Source organism: Talpa europaea (assembly GCF_964194135.1).
Source record: "Talpa europaea genome assembly, chromosome: 7".
Lineage (NCBI taxonomy): Eukaryota > Metazoa > Chordata > Mammalia > Eulipotyphla > Talpidae > Talpa > Talpa europaea.
The window spans coordinates 114,823,446-114,849,315 of NC_140074.1; the positions used below are offsets into that span (position 1 = coordinate 114,823,446).

The 25,870-nt window shown below is 40.5% G+C and overlaps 1 protein-coding gene across 1 annotated transcript; it reads right to left on the reverse strand.

Moving 5' to 3' along the window:
- Positions 1 to 1,209: 1,209 nt before the first annotated feature.
- UTP18 (UTP18 small subunit processome component) lies at positions 1,210 to 25,005 on the reverse strand (the record flags this gene model as incomplete). Its single annotated transcript, XM_084237570.1, has 13 exons — positions 1,210 to 1,234; positions 3,457 to 3,599; positions 8,069 to 8,243; positions 9,705 to 9,828; positions 12,761 to 12,851; positions 13,098 to 13,198; positions 15,317 to 15,491; positions 15,611 to 15,736; positions 17,132 to 17,220; positions 19,616 to 19,683; positions 21,567 to 21,665; positions 22,866 to 22,978; positions 24,688 to 25,005. The coding sequence occupies 13 exons, from the start codon at positions 25,003 to 25,005 to the stop codon at positions 1,210 to 1,212; spliced, it is 1,647 nt and encodes a 548-aa protein (XP_084093696.1).
- Between the last annotated feature and the right edge of the window lie 865 nt (positions 25,006 to 25,870).

The following is a 25,870-nucleotide window of genomic DNA, read 5'->3' on the forward strand; positions in this document are numbered from 1 at the left end:
CTGTGTGTGTGTGTGTGTGTGTGCGGAGGTGGAGGGGAAAAACCACACATACTTATTTTCCAACAAAACTTTTTATTTTTATTAAGGTATTTCTGTTAACTTAAATAAGCACAGCTGGCTCAATCATCCACACATTATCACACATTCAGGAAAGTTCCTGAGAAGATATTTCAGGAAGGGCTTCTCTTACAGTTCAACTGGAGCTGAAGGAAAAAACAGAAGAAATGATATTGTTGATTTATAAGCTCTGGTAATCAACAAGCAACAGGTAAGGACAACATAACTTTTGGAGACTGAACAGCTAAATTACTTTCCCATACTGACTAATCTTTTCCTCAAAATTCCTCTATCTTCGAAAATTCTTTTCCCTCATTAAATCTCTAAGTTCACCCAGAGTTTCTCCTCAGCATTACAAAACTCAATGACCAAATGGTTGATTATAATGAACAAGCCAATTGCAAAGCTCAACCTCAGAACCACCACCTTCTCTCAGATCAAAGATCAGACTACGTAAAATGAAGCATGTCTTTGTGTTTAACAGACAACAAAACTAATGACCAGCCACCACAACCATTAACTAGCTACAGGGCAAGCCACTTAGAATCTCTCAAGAAACATACACAAAATAACAGAGTCAGCATTCATATAAACTATAATAGAAGATACTTAACTCTTTCTATTAAGTCTGTTCTCCTTTGTGGGTTAAATGTTGGCAGTTACAATTTTGGTGTTCTTTTGTTTACTTTTTTTATCTCAATGATTTTTATTTTTATTGCCCTAACAGTGATTTGCAACTTTTTGTTTTCAAAGTACTGGCTCTCCCTTCACCACGGTGCACTGAGCTCCCTCCCGTTCCTGCTCCTTCCCCTATGGTAGCATCACTCTAGTCAGATATCTAGGGTTTGTCACTGGCCCGGATTTATCTGGCCCTCTGGTTTCCCTGTTCCATATGCAAGTGCAACTGAACACAGTATTAGCGATGTGTGACCTCCAAAGAAGAGAATCAGATTGTTGCAATTTGGGATAAGAAATCCCCAAAGAAGGTTCAAATCCACTAGGTTCTTCCTAATCTACTTCCATCCCGCTACCCTCACTGAAAATACAGCAACCCAAGGGCTCAGAAACAAAATCAGTTCTGCCAACTGACAGCAATGGTAAAACCCTTAAACCTTAAAATAAAAAAGGATTTTCTTACTTCAAATAATCACTTTAGAAATCCGAATAATGGTGCAGCCTGAAAAAGTAAAAGACAAATCATCTAAACAACTCTGTGATTGCCCAGAGTATTATCAGATTACAGAATGGTGCTTAGGAAGATTTTAGTGGGAAAAAAGTAATCATAATCATTCTCACCAGGCAGGTAGGTTAAGACTCCTCAATCTGATATTTTAGATAAAAGCATCAAACTGGGATCTATGAAATACCCGTTTAGACAATACCCAAGAGAAATACTGTTTGTTAATCCAACCCACTTGCCACAAACAGACTCACTAGAGAGCAGAGCTCTGTTGAAAATGGGCTTCGAGAAAAGAAACTTTCAGTTATTAAATAAACCAAAGCTTTGGAAAGGAATTTGTAGGTACAATAAGGATGTGAACTGCAAAAATCACTCCAAAATCTATCTAAAGTGAGAGTGACAGAATTATCAATTTTCCCAGTAAAATCCACTTCAAAGTAGAACTGTAAACCATGTTATATTTTGCCATTTTCTTTTTTTCACAAGTATTGCCTCAAAACCAATTTACATTCCTTTTCTTTCCCATAGACTTGAGTTTATTTTGAAAGTGGCCTTCCCTGAAGCAGAGACACAAATGCAGGCTGCCACACAGCGCTCACTTCCAGCACCACAGGGGAGTCAGGAAAGGGGACTGAGGTTTGTCCCAGGCTTCCACTCTTTAGGTCTCCCTAAAGAATCACTTTATCACCTATTTCTTCTAGTAACAATGCTCCAATGCTCCTGCTTATACAGAAGTACGTTGAGTGCAGAAAAGAACCTGGACAGAGGATATAATTTTGGATATCTTTGCAACTGACACCATTTACAGCCCACAGCTGCAGGTAAAATAAAAAATGCCTTTAAAAAAAGATCAGCTGAAATCTGGTGGAATATGCACTAAATTGTCAAATCAACAAAGGTCACCTAAATATAAACCATCAAGGGGTGCCTACTTTCCCCTTAATTTGATATTCTCAAAACACAGGATACTCTAGTATACAGCACAGTGACTAAAGTTAACAATACTGTACTGAATATAGGTCTCCCCCACTATCTGAAAGTAGAATGGCCCTATTTGATATGACTTAATAGTTTGTTTTTGGAGTCTGATGATTAATTTATATGGAAAAAAATTTGAGTATTCCCAGACCCAAAAAATAACCTACCAAATCACACCAAATAGTAATGTTCTACCTTGAGATAATGGGAAAACCTACATTTAAAAGTTGCCAAGAGTAGACCTTAAAAGTGGGCCTCCCTGGTGGCGCAGCAGTTGAGCGCCAGGTTGCGAAGCTGCCCACAGCCTCTGCAGCACCAGTTCGATCCCCAGCTGCTCCCCGGCCACTGGAGGAGGGTCCCACATGGCCCACAGACCTCTCCTGCCGCCCGCTGCTCCCCTCAGCAGTGTGCTTCGGTCCTTCTGCCTGCTCTGCTCCCCACTCTGGCTCTGATGAATTCTCTCACCCTCCCGCACTTCTGACTGTATCCACTGCTTAAATAAATAAATAAATAAATAAATCTTTAAAAAAAAAAAAAAAGTTCTCATCAGGGCCTCCCTGGTGGCGCAAGGGGTTAAGCACTGCACTGTGAAGCAATTCACAGCCTCTGCAGCAAGATTTCAGTCCCCAGCTGGCCAGGGTGCTACCCACATGGTGCAGCAGACCTCTCCTGACTCGCCCGCTGCTCCCCTCAGCAGTGTACTTTGGTCAGCCTGCCTGTTCTGTTCCCCACTCTGTCTTTGGTGAATTCTCTCACCCCCCACCCCTCTGGCCTATACCCCAGCTCTTGTATACATAAATAAATAAAATCTTTAAAAAAAAAAGTTCTCATCACATGAAATTTGTTTTGTAATTTATATGGTAATAAATGTTAAGCATACTTATGGTGATACTCACTTCCTAATATATACATTTATCAAATCATTCTTTTGTATAACCGAAACTTACATAACACTATATGTCAATCATATACCAATTTTAAAAAAACACATCCTTCTCGCCCCCAAAATACTTACCAGGTATTTTCTGCTGAAAAGTTTTTCTATTAGTGATATTTTATGGCAGAAAAATGCATGTTTTGTTAGATGATGATGATGGTCATAAACATTCTATTAACAATTTACAATAATTATAGATTAACTTAATATAACCATAAAATTGGGAATATAACAACAGTATCTCTTCACATTTTGAAAAGAAATTGACAGGTAATTCTGACTTTTTAGCATAAACACCACCTACCTGTACATCGGGGCCTTCCCTTTTTCATTCCCCAAAGCAAAATATCCACTTCTGGGAGAAAAATCCATGGTATGAACAAGAGAAATATTCTTTTTATTAACAACGGGGAAATTTGAAAACACTGTACAGGATGGAAGGTGAACCTATCGGAGAAAATAAGAAGCTTTAGCTTTAAACTGCAACAACTGGGAACCCACCTTTATTGAATGTTAGTCTTCATTCTATCTTTTTGCTGGAACAAAAAGTTCGTTCTGATTGTAATGCATATATAACACATAGGTCTTCCTCTTAATGCAACCAGTTGTTCCAAAATTAAAATTTACTTTTCCATGTGCTATTAAAGGAAGCAAAAGAAGAAAGCGTTTTCTTGACGCTTTTAATATAGTAGCATTTTCACTTGTGCCTGATTCAAATGTTTGCTGGATGAATAAACTAAACTGAAAAGCCAACAGCAACTCTCATTCATGCTCTAAACTAATGACCACAGTAATGAACACTAATCATAGGCAACAGGTATCTTGACCATGTGGAGAGTCTCATTTTATATAACTGAAGCCTACACAAGATCATACCAAGTACTCCAGTATCATATAATTTCCTTTTCAACTAGGTGATATATTACTGCCTGGTGCAATCTCTCCTTGGGGAGGACTGATCATGAAAACCTGGTTCATCAAGTAAAACTATGTTCTAATTTAGTGAGCGCCAAAGCTCACTTCAAGGCCAGGCCTTGGCATGAGGAGGGCCAGTGTCTCTTTCTCTAAGAGTCTCTTTCTCAATGGGCCCAAGTTCAATGGGCCCATTGACAGGCAAGACAACATGTAATTTGTGGATAAATAAAACCATGGAAGCAGTCACTCTAAGCAGACTGAAATTTTAACAAGTTCATTTTCAAAAGTCCTCCAGCTCTTCCACGAAATACAGTACCTTCATGTTCAAACACTTATAGAGCTATCATTCTATGTATCTTGTATCTGTAACACTCCATGCTTTCAGATGAGACTTTACACTATCTAACCAAGGGAATTTTCTGACTAGCATCGGGTCAAACCTGGAGTAGTTAGGACCTACTCCTGCGGATAAATACCTACTGACCATTTTATCAAGAAAGAGAAGTTTACAGTGAATCTAAGTCATTTCCAATTATTCTCAAGTTTTCCCAATAGCAGGTTCTACCTACACAGCCTGGGATCAATGCAAAGGCATTAGTGCCAAAGAGAAAGAGTATGACCCATTAAGGCTAAGAAATTGGCAATACCCGTAGTTCATCTTAACTTTTAAACTTCTTAAACACCATGTTCTGTATAGGTTCCTGAATAAACTTAACAAAAGCAGGCTACTATTTTAGAAGAGAAGTCACAAATGGATACTGTAAAATAGGTTTACACTTAAATTAGAAATGGAGAAATTCTAAGAATTTTTGATAAGTGGTATGGCTTCTTAATTGTTTTGCTTAGGTTATTACAAGTTTGCATCCTCCCAGCATGCACCAAACTAGGAGAAGGTAGCCCATCACATCATAGGAGTGAGACATCAAGAAATAACTATTTGTCACTAGTGCCAAAAACAGAACTGTCCTGTGCCTTACTTTGTTTCCACTCTATGAATAACCTAATGTTCTGAAACCATGCCCCAGATATTTGCTCATTGACTTTCCTGGCACGACTTTGAAGTTTGGGGAGCTGCTTTTCCACATATATTCTACTTGAATAATTCCTTAAAGAAAATTATATCAAAACATCCCTTTTGTTTTCCTACCGAAATTGGGAAAAACATTCTCCTGATTTGGATTCATGTACCATCATAGTTAAGTCAATTGCATGTTACAAATAGAGCTCACAACAGGGCAAAAATTCAGGCACAAGACACATAAGCAATGTTTTGTAGCTCATTATTATCAGAAAGTACTGGTTATTTTGTAGCTAAATGAATAGAACAGAGTACTGGAAACACTGGTAAATGCACACTATTAGGAAGTTTATGATGTAACTGTTTCCTTGGATGTGGTATGTTTTCACTCTCTCACACACACACACACACACACACACACACACACACAGCTACACCTTCACACACAGGCTGGTGTGTGTGGGTTCGCGCTGATGGAGGATAAACTAACTCACCAACATCTTTATAATTTGTCTCCTCTATTGACCTGGAAATCAGTGGGGAGGGGGGATGTTTATGTCCTCTCACAAGACTTACTGGTATCTACTAGCAAAGTTCCCTACATGATTTCTCACTGCCTCCATGAACCTTCCTGCAGGCCACCATATGGTTGGGACTCAGGTGTGCTCCAACCTTCCTTATGGCCCTGGTTAAAAGCTATCATCATAAGGATAAAGACCCATAAAAATCCAAGTTCCTTAACAGAAAGTAGTTTTTTTATCTCCAGCACCACTTCTGTCATAATATTTAAGGGTTCAGATATCAAAACTCAACAAGTAAAAGCTCATTCTTAATTTAATGGTAAGACGTTCCCCAACTTCCTACACCCAAGACTGCAGATGTAATAACAATTTAATTTCTGTGCCTCCAGTGTTGCAATGGCTTAGATTTATAGTCATTGCTTTGTGCTGGGATAATAGAACTGTTTGGATCATTATAAGAGATTGCATTTAATGATATACTAACAGTTTCACTGAGGCATTCTGAAGCTGCTCTGCCTGGCTTCTTTCCATTAGATATTATGGTTGACTACCACTAAAAAAAAAAATGGGATTTGGCTGTTACTAATGAATTCCTCATGTGATTTTGCCACAATAAAAAACCATAAATGCCACCATGATCACTGAAGCAAACTAGGCAGAACTAACTACTAAGCATCTTAGAGAATGTATTATGTCAACGGGAGATAGATCCCATGGTTTTCTAAAACAATTTACTACTATTAAAATGATGAAAAGTTAATATGTACTAGTCTACCACTCCCAACAGAGGAGTGGGTATTTTAAAGCTACTTGAATTAGAACTTTCTCATTTATCAAGTGATTTATTCAACAGAGAGGTAATAAAACACAATGCTGTGTTCTTAAAACACTTTTTGCAGAATCCTTCCTCCCCGCAAGGAAAAGCCTATGCTGAATGAATGCCAATATACACCACAGAGGAAAGCAAAGCTGCTCTGTATGACTGAGGTAGGAGTGTACCCCCTCCCTGCCATCCCTCCCGCTCCCTGCCCTTCTTATCATTTGAAGTTCTGTACACAATCTAGGACCCCAAGGAATTCTGTTGGAAAACCATTAAGAAGAGAGAATATAGACTCTACAGGCACAGCTCTGCTTTTTACTAGCTGTTGACTTTGGGTAAATTAATTCTCTGAGGACTACTATTTGGCTTTAATTTGTTTAAACATCTTTGTAAACTATACACTATTGTACAAAGCTGATAAAGTATGAAAGACATTGCTGGAAGCAAGACAAAATTCTGTAATGTGCTTACAACCTGGCAGTATACATATAACAGCAGCACAATGTAATGCTGCTAATTCAAAGTTCTATGCCATCTGTATACCTAGTGCCTACAGGAAAATACTGTTAAATGGATGAAGAAATTGGTTCTGTGAAGGATAGGGAACTTCACAGAGATAATTACATGTAAGCGGAGCTCTGTGGTCAGGGAGAAAGTTCAAACAGAGCTAAAGCTGTTATCCTTAAATGACCTGCATGCAAAAGTGACCCTTTGGTGGTTGACCGGTAAATAGTTCCCTACCTGATATGAACCTTTCCCTAAATGGTAAGATTCATTTGTATACTGTGATTTATATTGAATACTAGTCTTCTGGAAGCATAACATTTTGGTACATGTGAGACAGAGGGAACCACTATGATCAACCCCCCATACAAACCTTGGCGACCAAGCCTCTAATGAGCTTCTCTGGTAGAAAACACTTAATACCTGTTGTCACAACTTATTGCTGGAGGAATAAAACATCTTACAGGTCTCCACTAGAAGAGGACTCCTAGAAATCTGCCTCTGGTTTCTCCAGGCTTAGCACACTATGCACCTTTCCTTTTGCTGATTTTGCTTGAATATTTTCCCTAATAATCATTTTCAGCCATGGATATGACCGCATATTGAGTCCTAGGCGTCCTTCCAATAAATCACCAAACCTGGCACAGAAGTATATCCACAGATACTTAAACTGCAATCTCCTCGCATAATTTATTTTCAAGCTCAATCTAATTTCAATAGTTAAGAACTGCCTCCACTCATTCGTTAAGATAACAGCCTTCAAAAGGTACATGAATGAAAACTGTAGAGGAATGAAGTGTTTGGCTTAAACATATTCACACACACACACACACACACACACACACACATGCGCACGTGCGCGCACTGAAAAACCTCTGAAAATGAAGACTGCCCCTTAAGTATTAAGAAAGAACAACAATTTCCCTGGAAGAACTGACATAAAACAAATGTGGTGGCTATTAAGCATCATTTCTACAACCACACCCACAAAGTACAATACTAATAATCCTTTATCAAAAAGAAGCTATGGCTTTTAAAATAATCCAACACTCTGTGTTCCTGTCATGGTTCCATGTTTTCAGCTTTAATTTTAAGACTCAAGATTCAATGAGGAAAGTTAAGGGTAAAGAAATATTACCAATCTGACTGCTTCTTTCATTTTTGCTGAAGCAACTGCCAAGATTTCTGAAGTAGGATTGAAGGTTAGAGAAGTAACACCTGTGACCAAGTTCATGATAGCTTTTATCGGCTTCGGGTTTGTTTCTTGGATACAAGATTCTTGATTGTATATGTTTACCACTCCACAATTAGAACTGCAAAGAGAAAAGGGAATTATACAACAGATTAAAAACAAGCAAAAAGGCTTTTACACACTAAGTGAATATGGATTCAACCCCACGAACTGTTGTCTATAGGAATCACATGTTAAAAAGGGACTAGTGGGGGGCCTCCCCGGTGGCGCAGCGGTTGAGCGCTGGGTTGCGAAACTGCGCACGGCCTGGTTCGATCCCCGGCTGCTCCCCGGCCACCGGAGGAGGGTCCCACATGGCATGCAGACCTCTCCTGCCGCCCGCTGCTCCCCTCAGCAGTGTACTTCGGTCCTTCTGCCTGCTCTGCTCCCCGCTCTGGCTCTGGTGAATTCTCTCACCTTCCCGCGCTTCTGACTGTACCCAGTGCATGTATAAACAAAACAAACAAACCAGCAAACAAATAAATAAAGCATGCCTCTATTAAAAAAAAAAAAAATTTAAAAAAAAAAAATTTTAAAAAAAGGGACTAGTGGGGCTTGAGAGTTCATCCCCATGTAAAAGCTGGACACATCCTATAGTTCTACTGCAGTCCGGCTGAACTCTTGTTAACTCTGGCAGCTTTTCAACTGCAATTGTAGTTAGAAAATCCAACAAAGTACAGAATCTGCATTATTCATGCCCTCAATAAATATTTACTGAATGTCACCTCTAGGGTGGCACTATTTAAGTACCTGAATACAAAAAACACTAAAACTGCCCCCTCATGGCATTTATGACAGACCTTACATTCCAATATGTGAACAAGAGAGCTGTCTTGTTATCTAGATCTCTTTTTCCCCCCATCGTATTGTAAGAACTTCTAAAACAGCGCATCTGAGTTCTGTTCTACTGCTTTATCTACAGTCAAGAGTTACAGGAGAGATCGTCAACTCCAAGTATTCTGAAACCTTGACCACCAATAAATTATACTCAATACTTTCATAATAAAAAGTAAATCTTTCCCCACCTAGCATCTTTAAGACTACAAGAATAAAGCCATCTTTTCCCCAGTAGAATAGTCAGCCACTTTTTCCAGTGGTAACACAATAATATGTTCTTGATAACATTTTCTAAGATTCCATAAAACTAACACTATTTCCAAGGAGCATGTTTTTTGGGTTACACCACCTGGCCAGACTAAGTAAACCCATGTTTGTGCTTAAAAACCAGTTTTAAACACAACATTTAACTTATTCTACTTCCTCATTAATAACAAGATGTTAAAATAGCAAAGGAAAACCTGATGTAATTTCAAAAAGAAAAAAATACAATGTCATAAGGTAACCCAGTATTCGCTATGCTAAAGAGTTGATAAACTGGCATTAACATTATCATTACTACATTAAGACAATAAAAAGTAAAAAACCTTTATTATAGAATAGTTTACAAACAGAGCTACTCAAGCACTCTCCAGTATACCCAATTCTTAATATTTTCTCTTTAGCACCACATGATTAAAAATTGTGAGAACCTCTCATTACTTACCCACAAGCCACATACTGTCCATTCCTAGAAGTGGCAATGCTTAAGCCATATAAGCTGCCTTCATCAACAAATCTATTAAGGCACCTCCTAGAGTTGACATCCCAAACATAAACTTCCCCATCCCCTGAATGAAACAAAACAAGGTTTGGTTAATTTTACTTTAAACTTGAAAGGCAAATGAACTAATCATTCTTAGTCTTTCTTTAATAGTGCAATATACTACAAATAAAAACCTAGATCTAGAAAACTGACCTCAAAAATCTCTCTTGTATACATTCCCATTGATAGCAAACTGCAACCACATAGTCATTAATAAACACTATCTTTAGATTAAGAGTAAAAAAAAAATCACAAATTTAGTAGAGTTGAACTTTTAGAAAAAATGTCTACATTTCACTCAGATTATAGGAGCAAAACTTTGAGGAAAAAAACAAAAAAGCAAAATATTCACCCAATGTGGGTCTTCCAACACTTGTCAATTAGAGCACCGAAGATATCTAAGGCTTGATAACTTAGATACCAAACCAATGATGACGGAGGAGGAAACGAAGCGTGAATTAAGTCAGATCACTAGGAGTTTATAACTAAAAAGATATGTACGATTTGGGGCCTCCCTAGTGGCGCAGGCAGTTGAACACAGCACTGTGAAGCTGTCTGCAGCCTCTGCAGTGCCAGTTTGATTCCCGCCAGCCTCAGAGCAACCCACACGGCGCACAGACCTCTCCTGTCTTGCCCGCTGCTTCCCTCAGCAGTGTATTTCGTCAGTCTGCCTGTTCTGTTCCCCGCTCTGTCTCTGGTGGTGAATCCTCTCACCCTCCCACGTACATGGCCTGTACCCCGGTTCTTGTATAAGTAAATAAAACCTTAAAAAAAACTGTACAATTTATCTACTGCCAAGTCAATTTAAATAAAAAGAAATGCTGTGAGCAATAAGCACATACAGCTTAGGGAAAGGAAAGTGCAAACAAGATAAAAGAGGATAATATATCTGAAGAGAAAACAAGTATTTTCATATATCTGCCGAAATCAATCCTTATTCTGTTTTCTCTCCCCTATACCATCTGATCCTGATCACTCTCTCCTCATACCATTATAGATTTCTTTTTTTTTTTTCACATTTTATTTATTTATTTGTTTGTTTGTTTTGTTTATACATGCACTGGGTACAGTCAGAATGGTGGGAGGGTGAGACAATTCACCAGAGCGGGGAGCAGAGCAGGCAGAAGGACCGAAGTACACTGCTGAGGGGAGCAGCGGGCGGCAGGAGAGGTCCGCGCACCATGTGGGACCCTCCTCCGGTGGCCGAGGAGCAGCCGGGGATCGAACCGGCGCCGCAGAGGCTGCGGGCAGCTTCGCAACCCAGCGCTCAACCGCTGCGCCACCGGGGAGGCCCCATTATAGATTTCTTAATGGCACTAATTCAATTAAGGTCACTAAAGGTGACTCCCCACCTACCGCTTTACTGCTTACTTTTCTGTGGATACTGTTCTAACAAGCACCCTTCTATGCGCTTATTCCCCCACTAACAATCAAATGCATCTCACTGTTTCTAAATCATATCTGACCAATAGAATTCCCAAACTAGAGTGAGAGTTTAAGTTAGGTATAGTAAAATAACCTGAAAAAACTGAATGGGGTTTAATTAAAAGACCTTTCTGTTTGTTGGTGGAAAATGTCACAATAAAGGAAGGTGTTTACAGATCAGCCTAGCTAGCAAAAAATTAAAATGAGTAGAGAAGGAATCATCTAGAAAGCAGTGGGTCATGAGCCAGTGACACATTAGGGCAAAAGAGGACAAAATGCACCCATAGGAAACAAAAAAGAAAAAGTGGATAAAGCTGAAAGGTAAAAGATATTTTTTTCTTCAACTCTCCCTCTATATTGAAATAATCTTTATATGTAACAATATGATGCCAATCATAAAAACTCCTTTTATGATGCCAATCATAAAAAATCATAAAATGAGGGGGAAAGGGACAGAGAAGAGCAACAATGAAAATATAGGCAACCCCTAACTTACCAAGGCTGGACTTTTGTTACTCCTTCCCTGCTTTAAGACCTTATGGTAAATTAGCTCTTCACCATAGTGAACAAATGTATAAGTACTTTACAACTGCATCCAATTCATACGCCAGATTGCACTAACTCTGTTGAACCTCTTCCACCTCTTCTCCCCAATTCTCAGTCTCCCTGGGTCCAAGGGCCATTTCATTAGGAGCATTATCCTGAACCCACATTTATTCCTTACCTCTCAGAAAACTTAGAATGTAAGGAATATAGATGTTGCTGAACTTCTTATATTAGTTGATAAAAAAACACAAATGTAACTAACTCAACTTTGTAAAAGTTCAATTCTAGGACAAAAACAGAAAATTAAACAAAGTTATTATTATAGTGAATTCTCTTTTTAAAAAGACTTTAAAACTTGTAAGAATTAAAGCTGCATTTTACTAACTGAAGTCAAATAACAGTCTGCTAAACTGTCCTGCACAGCTTGCAAGCAGAACCACTCTAATGCCCCCCACTACCAAACAGCAGAAGCTACACTGAGATGCTGAGCACACCCAAGATCCTTTAGGAGAGGAAGAATGAAGGAAGACACTGAACAGTCATGTAGGCAGAAGAGTCACAAAACACAAGATTCAAGACCATCAGGCATGAGAAAAAGCTGGACGACAATGCTAAAGAAATGTCAGCAAGGAGATCTGAATTGTTTTCAGTCAATAATTTAAAAAATGCCAAGTGTTAATAAAGTCAAAGGGGTACTGCTAAAGGAAAAAAAAAGTCTAGGACCCTAAGTAACTTTCAAAAAAGAAAGTGTCAAAATGAATCATCTTGTAAATAAGCATTTTCTTCCCATCTTTCCCCAAAACATGTTAACAGTACATGTTAAATGAATAGCCCGTCACACTTAATAGTAAATAAGGTAAATGACAATGAATTCTAAAAATAAAACTGACTTTCTTACTAAAACTGCTACAAAAGCATTTATGATTAAATCTGAATTGTAAACACATGCAAAGCTGCTTCTTTGTGTCACCATATCATAAACTTACCTGAAGAGGCATATATTTTCTTACTGTCTGAAGAAAATGTGGAGGCTGCAACCCTCCCATTAATTTTCATGCTTCCAATCAATTCTTTTGTCTAAAAGGATAATAAATATTTTTTATTAAATTGTTAGGAGGTGCCTGGAAGAATCACACTGTGCAGATAAAAGTAATCGCATTTTCTATTTGTAGCATCTACCTGCTTTTCCCTGTCTCCACATTCCACTATGCTCCTCCATTTGAGATGTAGACTTAAGGACACCTGTGAGTTACGGTTTAAGACTATCCTTACACTAATATCTTATTCCAGAAGAACAAGCAACAACTAATAATACTAGTTCACCTTCATTGACAGCAAGTGCAAATACCCAGCAATGCCATTGATGAGCAGGAAGGACCCATCTGGGGCAACTTCGAAGTTCTTCACTATCTTCTCTTTCAAACCTAAGAATGGAGATTACTCAGTTAGATAAGGATTACTCAGTTAGATAATACTGCTTTCAATCTTTCACTGAAATTGAGTTTCCGGCCTTCTAAATCATCTCAGTGCCTCATGTTAAACAAAATCTAGGCAGAGACTCTAAGTCTGATTCCATGCATCAATCAATGTAAGATCCCCACAAAGTGCTCAGCAACTTCTTTGTCCTGGTCATATTCTCATTTTAATTGCAGGTTACAGATTCACCTCTCTAAACAGTAAACTTATCAACTAATTAACTTTCTAAATGTAAACAGTGAAACTTGTAGTTAGCTAAAAGGCTAAACTACACTGTCACAAAAGTTCATAACCACAAGGGACATAGCTACTAGAGATGGCCAAAAACATGGTAACATAAAGAAGTAGTTGCTGGCACCTCTAAACATACCATTAGGAACATGAGTCTAATTTAACTCTGTGGATCCAAAAGTAAAAAGAAAAAATCAGATGTCAGTGTATTCCAGAGCTAGTTAGCTTCTCAAGATAAGACTTGTGTAACCTATGTGCGATGAATATATACCAAATCAATGTACCTATTTACAAAAGAATATGTCTTTTCCATGCCTAAAAAAACTCATATTGACTATGCAGTAGACTCCTTCTGACATCAGACTGCTTAAAGAGACAAGTTACATTTAAAAATTTCCTAACAGAAAGGGATACATAAAGAATGGTTTCAAGTGGCTGCCTCCAGGGAAGGGAAGGGAAGTAGGTGGCTAAGAACATGAAGCTGAAGAGACTTTCACTATCTCCCATTACTAGGTATTGGGTTTTTGTACCTTGTGAACATATTGCCTAGTCAAAAACAATTTTCGTTAAAATTGCAACACCCTAGAAAGATGAATGCAGAAGTAAGGCTACTAGAGGGGAAAGGAAGGTGGGGGTGGGAATAAAGTGGGCCCAATGATCTAGGGTAAAGGACTATGGGTACTTTGGTTTTGGGTGTGGTGGGTGACATACACTTGGGCAGATGTGAGCTTATTCCCCTAAATCATATAGTACTGTAAACCAATGTTAATATAAAAAAAAATTTTACTTAAGGAAAAAAACCTCAAATCCCCTATTATCTTATCATCTCCCAGAGAAAACCACTGCCAAGAATTTGCTGTATATTCTTTTGGTGTTTATAAGCAAACAGCAACAGGCACATATATACACAAGCATAAATAAAAAAGGACCATGACACAATTTTGTTACTGGCTGCTGCTAAAAAATGTGCAATAATAAAACATTTCAAGTTGCTAACTTAAAAATATTAGAGAAAAGGAACTTAGAAAAATCTAGTGATGAGCTCTTATCCTTCCTTGAGGAAAATACTGGTTAAGGATCCCAAGTCTTGACTTACGGGTTCACACTAATGCAAACTGTGCCTCCTTACTAGTACGACCTCCATATTGAACACCCTGAGTCCCTTGACTGGGATCAATCCAGACACATGAACTGTGAGTCCCTAAAGAAGATGTCATATTTAGTGGGGACAGAGGAGGCAGGGAAAGATTGGGTAAGGCAGAGGAAAGAGTCTCATCTTTCCTTTTTAAAAAAGTTTCTTTTTTAAGTTTCATTCCTTAAAATACATTATAGCCCCCAAAGACAATGCTTTGTTTCCTTCCAATGTAGACCAAAAAAGTCTCTTCCAACAAACACTAGAACTAGAGTATCCAAATTTCCTGTAAGTCAGAAATGTGAAATAATTTGTCCAAGAAAGTAGAACCCAAGCCATCAGGCTCTCAGCTCATGCTTTCTGCTACATCAACTGCTAACCTTATAGATAACTACTTGCAGCCGTTTTTTTTCTCATCGGGGGGGGAAATTTAGTCCCAGATTATTTTCCCCATAAATGCTCAATAAAGTCAGTTTAATTTTTAAAAAAAAAAGGGGGGGGGAGGTCAGTTCACTATTTTCATTAAATTATCTCAAAAACGAACATTTTCTAAATACTGAAATGAAAGAAACTTATTTTTAAGAACTCTGGGAAGGGGAAAAAGTGGCTGTAAATACCATTAAATGAACTCAGTTGTGGGCCTGGGGGGTGGGAGGGCAGGAAGACAGGAGATGCTCAACTGTGTGTTCAAAAGAAACCTTACCTCTCACTTGATGCACAGGAATTAACTTTCCAGCCAGCATGTCATAGACATATAGGACCTTACTGTGGTTACTAGTGGCCAAAACCTCTTCTCCATTAGCGCTAAAACGAGCCTTAAAGATTGGAAACTTTTCTAAATAGATGCTCTGGATTTTAGGATTTGTTTTCCCATCAACCTAAAAGGAATTACAGAATGTCCCTGTTAGTTATTTCCATAAACCCTGTATCCTGGCAGTAAACACTTTTCACAGCAGCAAACACTTTTCGCTACAAGTCTTTATTTTAAAATGCATACTTGAAATAGCGAGACGGCATTATCCAGTCCAGCGACCATCACCACCTGTGCACCAGGATGGAACTGCACGGACGAGATCTGGGCAGTAGTAGGACGTTCTGCATTAGCGGGCTGGCAGTTCTTCATCTATGGAAACACAAAGCTGGATTTTATCAATTCATAACAGTTAACACAAGGTTCTTTAAGGCACAAAGAAAGCACATTATAAAGTGGTTTATAATCCAGAAATGCACTGGAGTGGCAAGCAGATGACCACAGCCCTGCTGCCAACTAGAAATTCACATCACTATACAAGAATCCATTTTCATCATCTTTCAAATAAGGGGACTAAATCATTGAGGTCTCATAGCATCAGTAAATAATCATTTCCACAAGATACACCCATCTGGGTTAGGACACTTTGATTTCCAGGGAAATTTTACTTGAAACTCCTACGCTAGCATCTTTATATTTATGGCACAAAGAAGCACTCTGAGGTCGTCCCTATGGCCCAATGGTTGACATGGATTGCTGTGCTCTCTTCTCAGGGCACACAGTTGCCAATTCACAGTTTACTAATTTAGAGTAATCATGAACTCACGCTTCTTTGGACTACTTTGTTTTTATAGGTTTCCCCTTCTCTATTAAAAATTCCGTTATTCAAAAAAAAAGGTGTTCATTAGGTAGAGGAAGACAGAATCACCCTTCCCCCTAGAAACTGACTGCAATAGGGCACCTTCCCCATCTAAATACATATGGCACCGTTTTATAATGGGATAAAGTATTGATGTCATAGAAAGGGGTCATCTGACAGACATTAAAGTGAGGTAGACAGACACCTCTATCAGGTTACCTTTATGAACAGCTAGACACAGTGATGAGTTAGAAGGTAACTAGTGTAAAAGGATCATTCTAATGTGTGATTTCTGTGAGAGCAGGAAGGTAAAAATGAATTGGTCATTAGCAGTGCTTGAAAAACAGAGAGAGGAGCAAGAGCATGAGATAAACAAGAAAAATTCATGAAACCCTGAGTAGGGAATGAGGATGGAACAGTCAGTAGTAGTTTTAGACACAGGCAGAAGCCAGATCATGTAGACAATAAGGAATGCAGAAGTTCTCAAAAAGCAATGAAAAAATGATGGACTAAATGTTTTGTCCTTAAAAGACACCTCTAGCATCTACATGAAAAAGTTTAGGAAGAAGTGAAATGGAAGTGGGAAACTAATTACAAAGTCACTGAAGTTTACTGGGAAGAGATCATAGCATGAATCAGGATGGTGCCTATGGAAATGGAAAGGAATATAAGAGGAGAAATCAAGTAAGATTCCTGAAAGATGCTTGGAGATATTATTGATAATAATAATAATCTTGATTATTTTTACAAAGGGGAAAAAAAAAACCCCAAAGACTAACTTATTTACACCAAGGCAAAATGATAGCAAACATAATCCCAGATGACAGAAATCCATACATTGATAACTAGGAAACACACTGGATTTCAGAGGTAACTGGCAGGACAGGCCCAACTTCACTAACTCTCACCTTTAAGATTCCCTTTGGAAGAGAAGTCGATGTGGATATGAAATTCCCAGTCCTCTGCAACAAATCATCTTCATCCTCTTCACTTTCATCTAAGTCAAACAAACCCACAAGGCTGATGTTTAGCATCAGTAAGATGATCATTTCCTACACCAATCATCTGTATTTCAAATTTTAACTCTACTCTCAGCCTCCCAACCTCAAACATTTTATTAAAGCTACAACTGGTGAAAATAAAACACCAAAATATACTTGGAGGAAAGAAGATGACACAGAGCTCAATCTATAAAATTAAAAGCCTGACTCTGGAATTAAAGACACACAAACACAGTGACTAAAACAAGATAAAATGAAATAAAAGATGAAATAAAGGCAATATTTGAAAAGAGCAATTCATAATTGTGGCAGAACTAGCAATAGCAAGGATAGCAGACCTAGCTTTACAACTCACAAGAAAAAACGTTGACTTTTAGTTGGCAAAAAGATCAATGTTAGCAAGCTGTGTCAGAACTTCAAAGGAAAAAAAACTTCAAAGAAAACTAAGGGCTGTTTTTCCCCTACAGATGACCAACTTGCCTAGTAAAGAAAGCTAAGAAGCTACGCTGAGTTTTTAAAACACTGGGGGGGGGGGGGGTGCCAAGAAGGCAATAATTAGCGCAACAGGCTCTGTAAAGAGGTTCTTAAGGGGGTCTGGCAAACCATCAAGTTTTATATTGGGGCCACAAAAGGCTCCACTTAGGATTGAGGGTGAAATCAAAGAATTCTGAGAAAATCTTCCAAGAACTAAAAGCCAGCTTTCACTCCTCACAACTGCTCATGGGAACAAGATGCTCTGGGATTGCTAGTGTCCCTTGCCCAGTTACCTACCTAAAAACAAATATACCAAGTCTCTGGAGAACAAGAGAAATAAAGACATTGTCCTAGGTCTCCAGTTAATCAATACTACTTTTCATGTACCATTCCAGCATTCAAGGAAATAAAAGCAAATCAAAAATAACAAGGTAAGATAATGTGACTAAAATCTATGAAAAAACAAACAATACAGTATATCTACAGATAATCAGATGTAAATTTTAAAAATATTATGTTGAATATGTTCAGGGATAATGAAATAAAGATTCAGAATTGAAGCAGAGAACTGTATTTAAAAAAGAGCCAAATGGATATTCTAGAACTGAAAAATAAAGTTATTATATAGAAATTTAAAAACATAATCATTGGGCCTCCAATGGTAATGCGCGAGTTAAAATCTCAGCACTATCAAGCAATCATCAGCCACTGTGGCATGAGTTCTATCCCCAGCCAGGGTGCTAAACCACATGGCACAGACCTCTCCTGTCTCACCTGCTGCTCCCCTCAGCAGTGTATTTCAGTAGGTCCTCCTGTTCTGCTCCCCACTCTGTCTCTGGTGAATACCCTCAAACCCCTCAACCCCAACACACACACCTCTGGACTAAACTCCAGCTCTTGTATGCATAAATAAATAAAATAAATCTTTAAAAATACAATCATTAAAATGGATTCCCATAACAGCATACTAAAATTAGCAAAAAAAGAGATTTAGAGATCTGGAAAATGGATAAGAAGAAAATCCAAATTACAGTACAGAAAGCAAAAGAGAAAACATATTAACATGTTTAACAGCATTTTTTTTAAAAATGCATTTAACATACATGTAGTTGGTATTCCAAAAGGAAAGGAAGACTAGAATAGAAACAAGATGAGAAAGGGAAAAAATAGTTCAGCAAAATACAGCATTATTTGACATACTTAAGTAGAAGCTAAATGTAACAGATGTTGTAGAAAAGATTCTTACAGAAGATAAATTCCGGCAACATCGCTAACATTCCTTCCAACTCTAAAAAAGCACCTGGCCAGAAACCAAACTTCTACATAATAACATATGGAGAACTCACTTCTTATATGGGTTCCCTGTACTTGAATACAATGAGGACTGAGGTGGGGGGTGGGGAGAAAGGGGGTGAGGATGGTGGGAATCAAACAGAAGCTCACCAGCACTACAAGGAATGCAGAGGTGGGGTTCCTGCGTTATGTGGGATATACTCTGCATTCCCTAAAGGGTTTCAAAGGTCAGTTCCAAGTCTGAAATTTAAAATTCCAAGCACACAAATCAGATCTTGGCTAAACCACTCAAATTTGTAGTATCTAAAAATCAGAAAATAATTATGGTACAAAACAAACTTGAAATCTAGAGGTGAAAAATGCAACATAGTTCTGTTGAGAAACATCTTCAAATTCACCCAATATTGTCCTTATAGCAGAGAATATGCTATTAAGTAAGCCTTGCAGTGATGTAAAAAGACTTCTGTCAGAGAAAAGGCAGACATCAAAACCAGACATTTAAAAAAAAGGAGAAAGACATATTTAAAGCACCAGGCTTTTATGAGCCTTGAGGGAAAACTCAAATAATAACAGAACAGGAATAGGGACTTACTTACTAACTTAAACAGAGATACTACAACTCACCATCTGAAGATGTTTTCCTCTTATTAGTCTCTGCCCAGGCAGGTACTCCCCCCATAGCATGCTGGAATCTAAGCAAAAAGATTAAAAATAAACATAGATGGTAACTCACAGAGCTTGATACATCTACAAAGTACAGGTTAGAGCATGACAGTATGTTCCAAAGAAGAGACTTCTGAAAGAAATGATTAGGTGGGTGAGAACGCACAGCACTTCAACATGACATTCTTTGAAGAAAATGGGAGTATTTCACTCTGGAAAAGTTTTAGAAGCATGATACTTATATTCTGAAGGGCTCCCAGTGACCTAGTAACTCTTGCCAAAAATAATCTGATTCTGATCAGCAGGCTTCTGAATCCATTTCTACAGGAAATACAGATGACAAAAGAATAATTTTTTTTTTAAAGATTTATTTATTTATTCACACAAGCACTGGGTACAGTCAGAAGCACAGGAGGGTGAGAGAATTCACCAGAGCCAGAGCAGGGAACAGAACAGGCAGAAGGACTGAAGTACACTGCTGAGGGGAGCAGCGGATGACAGGAGAGGTCTGCGCGCCATGTGGGACCCTTTCCGGTGGCCGGGGATCGAACCGGCGCTGCAGAGGCTGCTGGCAGCTTCGCAACCCAGCGCTCAACCACTGCGCCACCAGGGGAGGCCCGACGTAAGAATAAATTAAATGGTGAGTTTGAGGGAGGAAAAAAACAGGGAGTGATTAATGGAAATAGTGCTTTCTTCTGGGGAGATGAAATGTTTTGGAAATGTTTGGAAGATGTGGTTACACAACACTATGAATATACTAAATGCCACTAAATTGTATGTGAATTTCACCACAACAGCAACAAAAAAGAGAAAACAGTTCAGAATGAAACTCAACAAGACAACAGGTCAGAATATTTAAAAAAAAAAAAAATTATCATGGAGGGAAAAAAGATGGGTGTGCTAGAGTAAATGAAAAAAAGAATTAAAATCTCTAAAATCCAAATATAAAGCATGAAGTTTATATCAACTGGAGAAATAAATAAATATAGGTTGTATATTAGCTATTAATTTTGTTAGGTGTGATAATAGCAATGTGAATAAAGGGCCATGTTCCTAATCTCAGGCAATGTACATTTGTATATTGAAGAATTTAGGAATAGAGTGTTGTTGCGGTATCTACATCTTATTCTCAGATCAGGAAAATACACAACCCCGAATAAATAAAGCAAATATGACAGAATGTCTAAAGACCCTCACCCCAAAAAAACCAAAACCACAACAACCCAAAACATTAAGCCCAGACAGCTGGTGTTTGATTTTGAAATTTTTCTGTGAGGTTGCAGAAAAAAGATAATTTACCATCCACAAGTTAAAAAACAAGTGATCAATATTACCATCAGTTATATTTGGGTGGTGGGAGTCCCAATTTTTTTCTCAACTATTCTTCTGTACTTGTAGTCCCTCTCCCCTCAGATTCTAACATCTAATAATTTCTCCCAATAGCAATGCTCTTACTATTGGAGTAACATGGCATTATATAAGTTTCAGGTGCTCACAAGTAAGAATCAACCTATGTATTTCGACAGTCAGGTCATTTCTAACAGGCTCTTGGTGGCACAAGGGGTTAAGACACAGCCACTGCAGCACGAGTTCGATCCCCAGCCAGGGCGCTACCCACTTGGCACAGCAAACCTCTCCTGACTCACCCGCTGCTCCCCTCAGCAGTGTATTTCGCCAATCTGCCTGTTCTGCTCCCCACTCTGTCTCTGGTGAATCCTCTCACCCCCCCACACCTCTGGCCTGTACCCCAGTTCTCGTATGCATAAATAAATAAATCTTTAAAAATAAATAAATAAAATAAAAGGCTCTTATTATTTAACTTACTTACCCAAGAAGTTATTACAGCCAAATACTGGGCAAAACTGCTGGTTGTAAGTAAATGTTCATAAATCATATGAAAATGGACACTTACTCTTCTTTAAGTCTCTTTTGAAGTTTGTCCTTTGAAAGTTTATTTTCACTGGTATTTTTCATTATATTTTTCCGAAACCGATTGTTCATCATCTCAACCCTTTAAAAAACATAATAGCATGCTTAAATGACTTTTAAAGAATCAACAAAAATAGTTATTGCTTTTAGTATATTGAGAAAACATTTAACATAAAAATAGAAATCAAGATTTGTAAATTGTATAACATCTTATAAATAGATTTTCCATTCTTCCTGAAGCAAAAAGAAGTATCCACTACTTCAGAGCATTCAGTTTACCCTTTGGGAAGCTAATAGTCAAACACATAATGACTTATCTCAACACAACTTCATGCCACTCACCAAAGTAATTTCTAGAAATCTCATATATAGCATAACGAATATGAATAATAATACTGTACCGAATACTAGAAATTTGCTGAAAGAGTAGATTTCAAGTGTTCTCACCACACACAAAAAACGGTAACGATGTGAAACAAATATGTAGCAGTCATTTTACAGTGTGTGGGAGGGGACGTGCGTGCGTGCGTGCGTGTCTCTCAAAACATCATGCTGTGGATACCTTAAATGCTTTTATTAAAAAGTAAAATTTTATTAAAAAGTAAAAATTTTGGGGTCCTTATGGAAGAAGCTGCAAAAATCTAGTCTCAAGATGAGGAATTAGTACAAGGAAAATGGTGAACTGTGCAGATTCATAACTGGGAAAAGGAACAGTTAGGTGAGGTCAGCTTTGCTGGACTTTGAAGAATCATAGGCCCATAGTAGAGTAGCGTAAGTCATTTGGAGGTTTCCATTTGTGTGCTGGAGTGAAAAGGACACCTTTCAATGGGAAGATAAATTAGAAAACCTCATGACCAGTCTAGTGGAATTTATCAAGAACCTTAAAAATGCCTGTGCTTTAAAGTAATTGTACTTCAAATAATCTTAATACTTAACAAAAGTGGGAAAAGGTTCAAACTGTCATTTAACCTCAAGAAATTCTGATACAGCTACAATTACACCCATTTCACAAATGAGAAAAGATTTCAAACTTGTCAAGCTGGCCAAATTAGAAAGCAAATTCAGGTCTGACACTAAATACAGCATTAAAAAAAAAAGAGGGAGAAGTATGGCAACATATTAACACTGATGTTCTCTCTTTGGTGGAACTGAGTGAGCTTTTCTTTCTATACTCCATTATTTTTCAAAACCACACAATTATATTCATAAAGAGAAGCCTTTAAAATCTGAAAAATAACTTTGAAAGCATCCAGGATCCTGGAAGATAAATTAGGCAACTTACATTTCCTCATCTTCGTCTTCCTCATCCACCCAAACTGGCTTCTTTTGAGATGGAAAATTATCTTTTGCTTCATTCTCCGCTTCTGAGTCATCCAAGTCTTCCTGTACATGAACCTACAAAAGACAATACATTCTTCAAGCACTGAGTTTCATATCCCACAGGCGGACACATACACCTGGTCGTTTGCTGGCTTAGAGAATTATGTCTTTATAGTCCTCTGATGAAATAACGGGATGGAATGCTACCGCAGCCCATGCAGGGACAGAACAGTAAGTGAGACTGGATGATGGCACATGACAATGTAAGATAACACAGCCACGGAAAGAAAAATCCACATGCTGAAAGGAAAACCTGAATTAAGAGATGAACAGAAGGTAAGTCATTAGATGAAGGAGGAAGCAGGAAAAAAAACCCCAGACTACTGAAATGACTGGAGCAAAGGCAGGTAGGATCAAAGATAATCAAACATAAAATACCACAATTACACATCCAAGTTCTTATCTCATATTCAGACATACCTCTTTCTCTATTTTTCTTAAGCTTTCTTTTTCTTACCCCCCCCCCTCAAGAAATGCTATACTCACTGTCAGATCTAAATCTAGGCCACACAATGGCTCCTGAAGTCAACTCAAGCTGTCCCAAAACAACACACAGATGGAAACCTCCAAATGACTTCTGCTTCTCTACTCTGGGCCTATGATTCTTTGAAGTCCATTAAAGCTGACCTCACCTAACTGTACCTTTTCCCAATTATGAATGTGGCACAGTTCACCATTTTCCTTGTACTAATTCCTCATTTCAAGACTAGATTTTTGCAGCTTCTTCCATAAGGACCCAAAAAAATATGGCAATGAGTTGATATTTGCTACTTTCTAGGTCCACATTCATTCACATTAACAAACTGAGTCGTCTCAGTGAAGCTTTGCTCAGCCACCCCATGTAAAGTTTCACAAGCCATATCAACAGACTTGCCTTCCTCCCCATGCTTTTTTTTCCCCCTCTTGAGCAGTTGTCATTGACACTTCAGTTTTACCAATAGCCTTAATTTTCCTTCTCTGTCACTAAGCTGCTCCAAGAGAGTAGGGATTGCTGTCAGTTTCAGTGCAATACTGTCTCTTACCAGCGCCTAGAGTAACGCCTGAATGCGCTATTTGGGAAGGAAAGTCGGGCACAGAATAAATTATATTTTTTTAAGTTGTGTGCAAAATTTATCACCAATCACGCAGGGTTTTTCCCACTGCCACGGAAACTATCTTGCACCCAACGGACTCAGTCAATCGTTCAAGAGTCAGAAACATGGTCATTCTCCAAAGTTGGCAAACACTTGAGGCGGCTAAAACGCAGATTCCCGGGCCCTCTCCACAATCTGATTTCTCAGAGGAGGAGCTCGGGAATCCCTGGGAAGTATGGAGGCGGTGACAGAACCACCCCGGGGGTTGGGGGGCGGAAATGGGACACTGAGTCCGGGGAGAGGCTAGTGGGGCTGAGCGGAGGGAGCAGCTCACCACAGCCGGTGAGGCACGCGCGTGGGGTGCAACGGGCCCGGGGGCTCCCGCCCGGCGCACACTGGCGCCCCGCGCCCCCAACCTGAGCATCCCGGCCCCGCGGCTCCCCACCTGAGCTCCCCCCGACCCCCGCGCCCCCCGATCTGAACTCCCCCCGGCCCCCGCGCCCCCCCCACCTGAGCGCCCCCGGCCCGGCGGCCCCCGCGCCCCCCCACCTGAGCGCCCCCGACGCCGCAGGTCGCGCAGGCTCCGCCCCCGGAGCTCGCCGCCCACCACGCCCCGCCCGCGCGCCCCGCCCGCGCCGCGGCCTCCCTCACCCGCGGGCCCCGCAGCCGCCGCAGCAGCGCGTCCTCGTCGTCCTCTACGTCGCCGAACACCAGCTCCTCCAGGCACCGCTCCACGGCCGGCCGGTCCTCCTCCAGCGCCAGGCGGTTCCGCCGCCGGAGCCGCCTCTCCTCCTCCTCCGCCGCGATGGCGCCCGCAGCGGGCGCAGCGCTCGGGGGCGCCGGCGGCTTCCGCGGGGAGGCAGGCGCCGTCTTTCGGGGCGGCCCTCCCGTCCTCGCCCGGTCTCTCCGGTCCCGCCTCGCTCCGGGTCTCCGATCCGCTTTCGTGCGGTTTCTCCGTTCCGGCGGCATCGTGGGGCTGGAGAAGAAACGCAGGCGCTCACGTGGAACCTCCTGCGCGTGCGCCCAGGCGCCGAGCCGCTCTCCGCAGCCGAGCCCCCGAGGGCCCGGAAGGAGCCTGCGCGGCCTGCGGCACGTGACCGGCCTGCCCGCCCCTACGTAACGCCCACTCCCCTCGCGAGCCCCTCCCCGCGGGGGAGTTCCGCCGGGAGGGCCGATCTTCCGGGTGTAGGGGGAAGCGGCGTGCCTGGAGTGGCAAGTCTTTTCCGCCACAGCTTAGCAGCTGCTACTTAACTGAAAGGAGTGCAGAGAAGCCAGAGCCCAAGCTGAGATGACTGAATGAAACTTCTTACTCCTCCCCGGGCCTTTTAATCGCTCGCCCTAGCGCGAGCCCCAGTTGCCTTTTCCACCCCCTCGTCTTGGTACGGCCCGTAGAGTACGGCGCCTGCGGAGGGTCCCACGCTGGACGAGGGAAAGGAGGGTATGTAGGGAAGTGGGCCAATCGGGGCGCGGGTCACGGCGCAGGCGCGCTGGGGAGGGAGGGCTATGCTAATGTTGTTGATATCCTGGGGCCACCCGAGTTAAAGGGGGGAAATCCGGGGGCTGCCGCAGCCGCCGCCGGTCTGGGCCCAACCGGGGCTCCCCTGTAGTCGCCGTAATCCCAGGGAGAGGCGCCAGCCCCCAGCTCGGGGAGGGGGCGCCGCGGGCCCGGGGAGCACGGACAGCCCCTACCCATGAGGCCCTGATGGAAAACACAAAGGATCTGGTGAGAGCCGAGCGCGGCAGCCGCTTTGTGTGCTAGGTGGGGGGGACGCCAGCAACTCCCCGACCCCAGGAGCCCTGCAGCTCCCTGACCCCGCTCTCAGGCCTGCTTCCC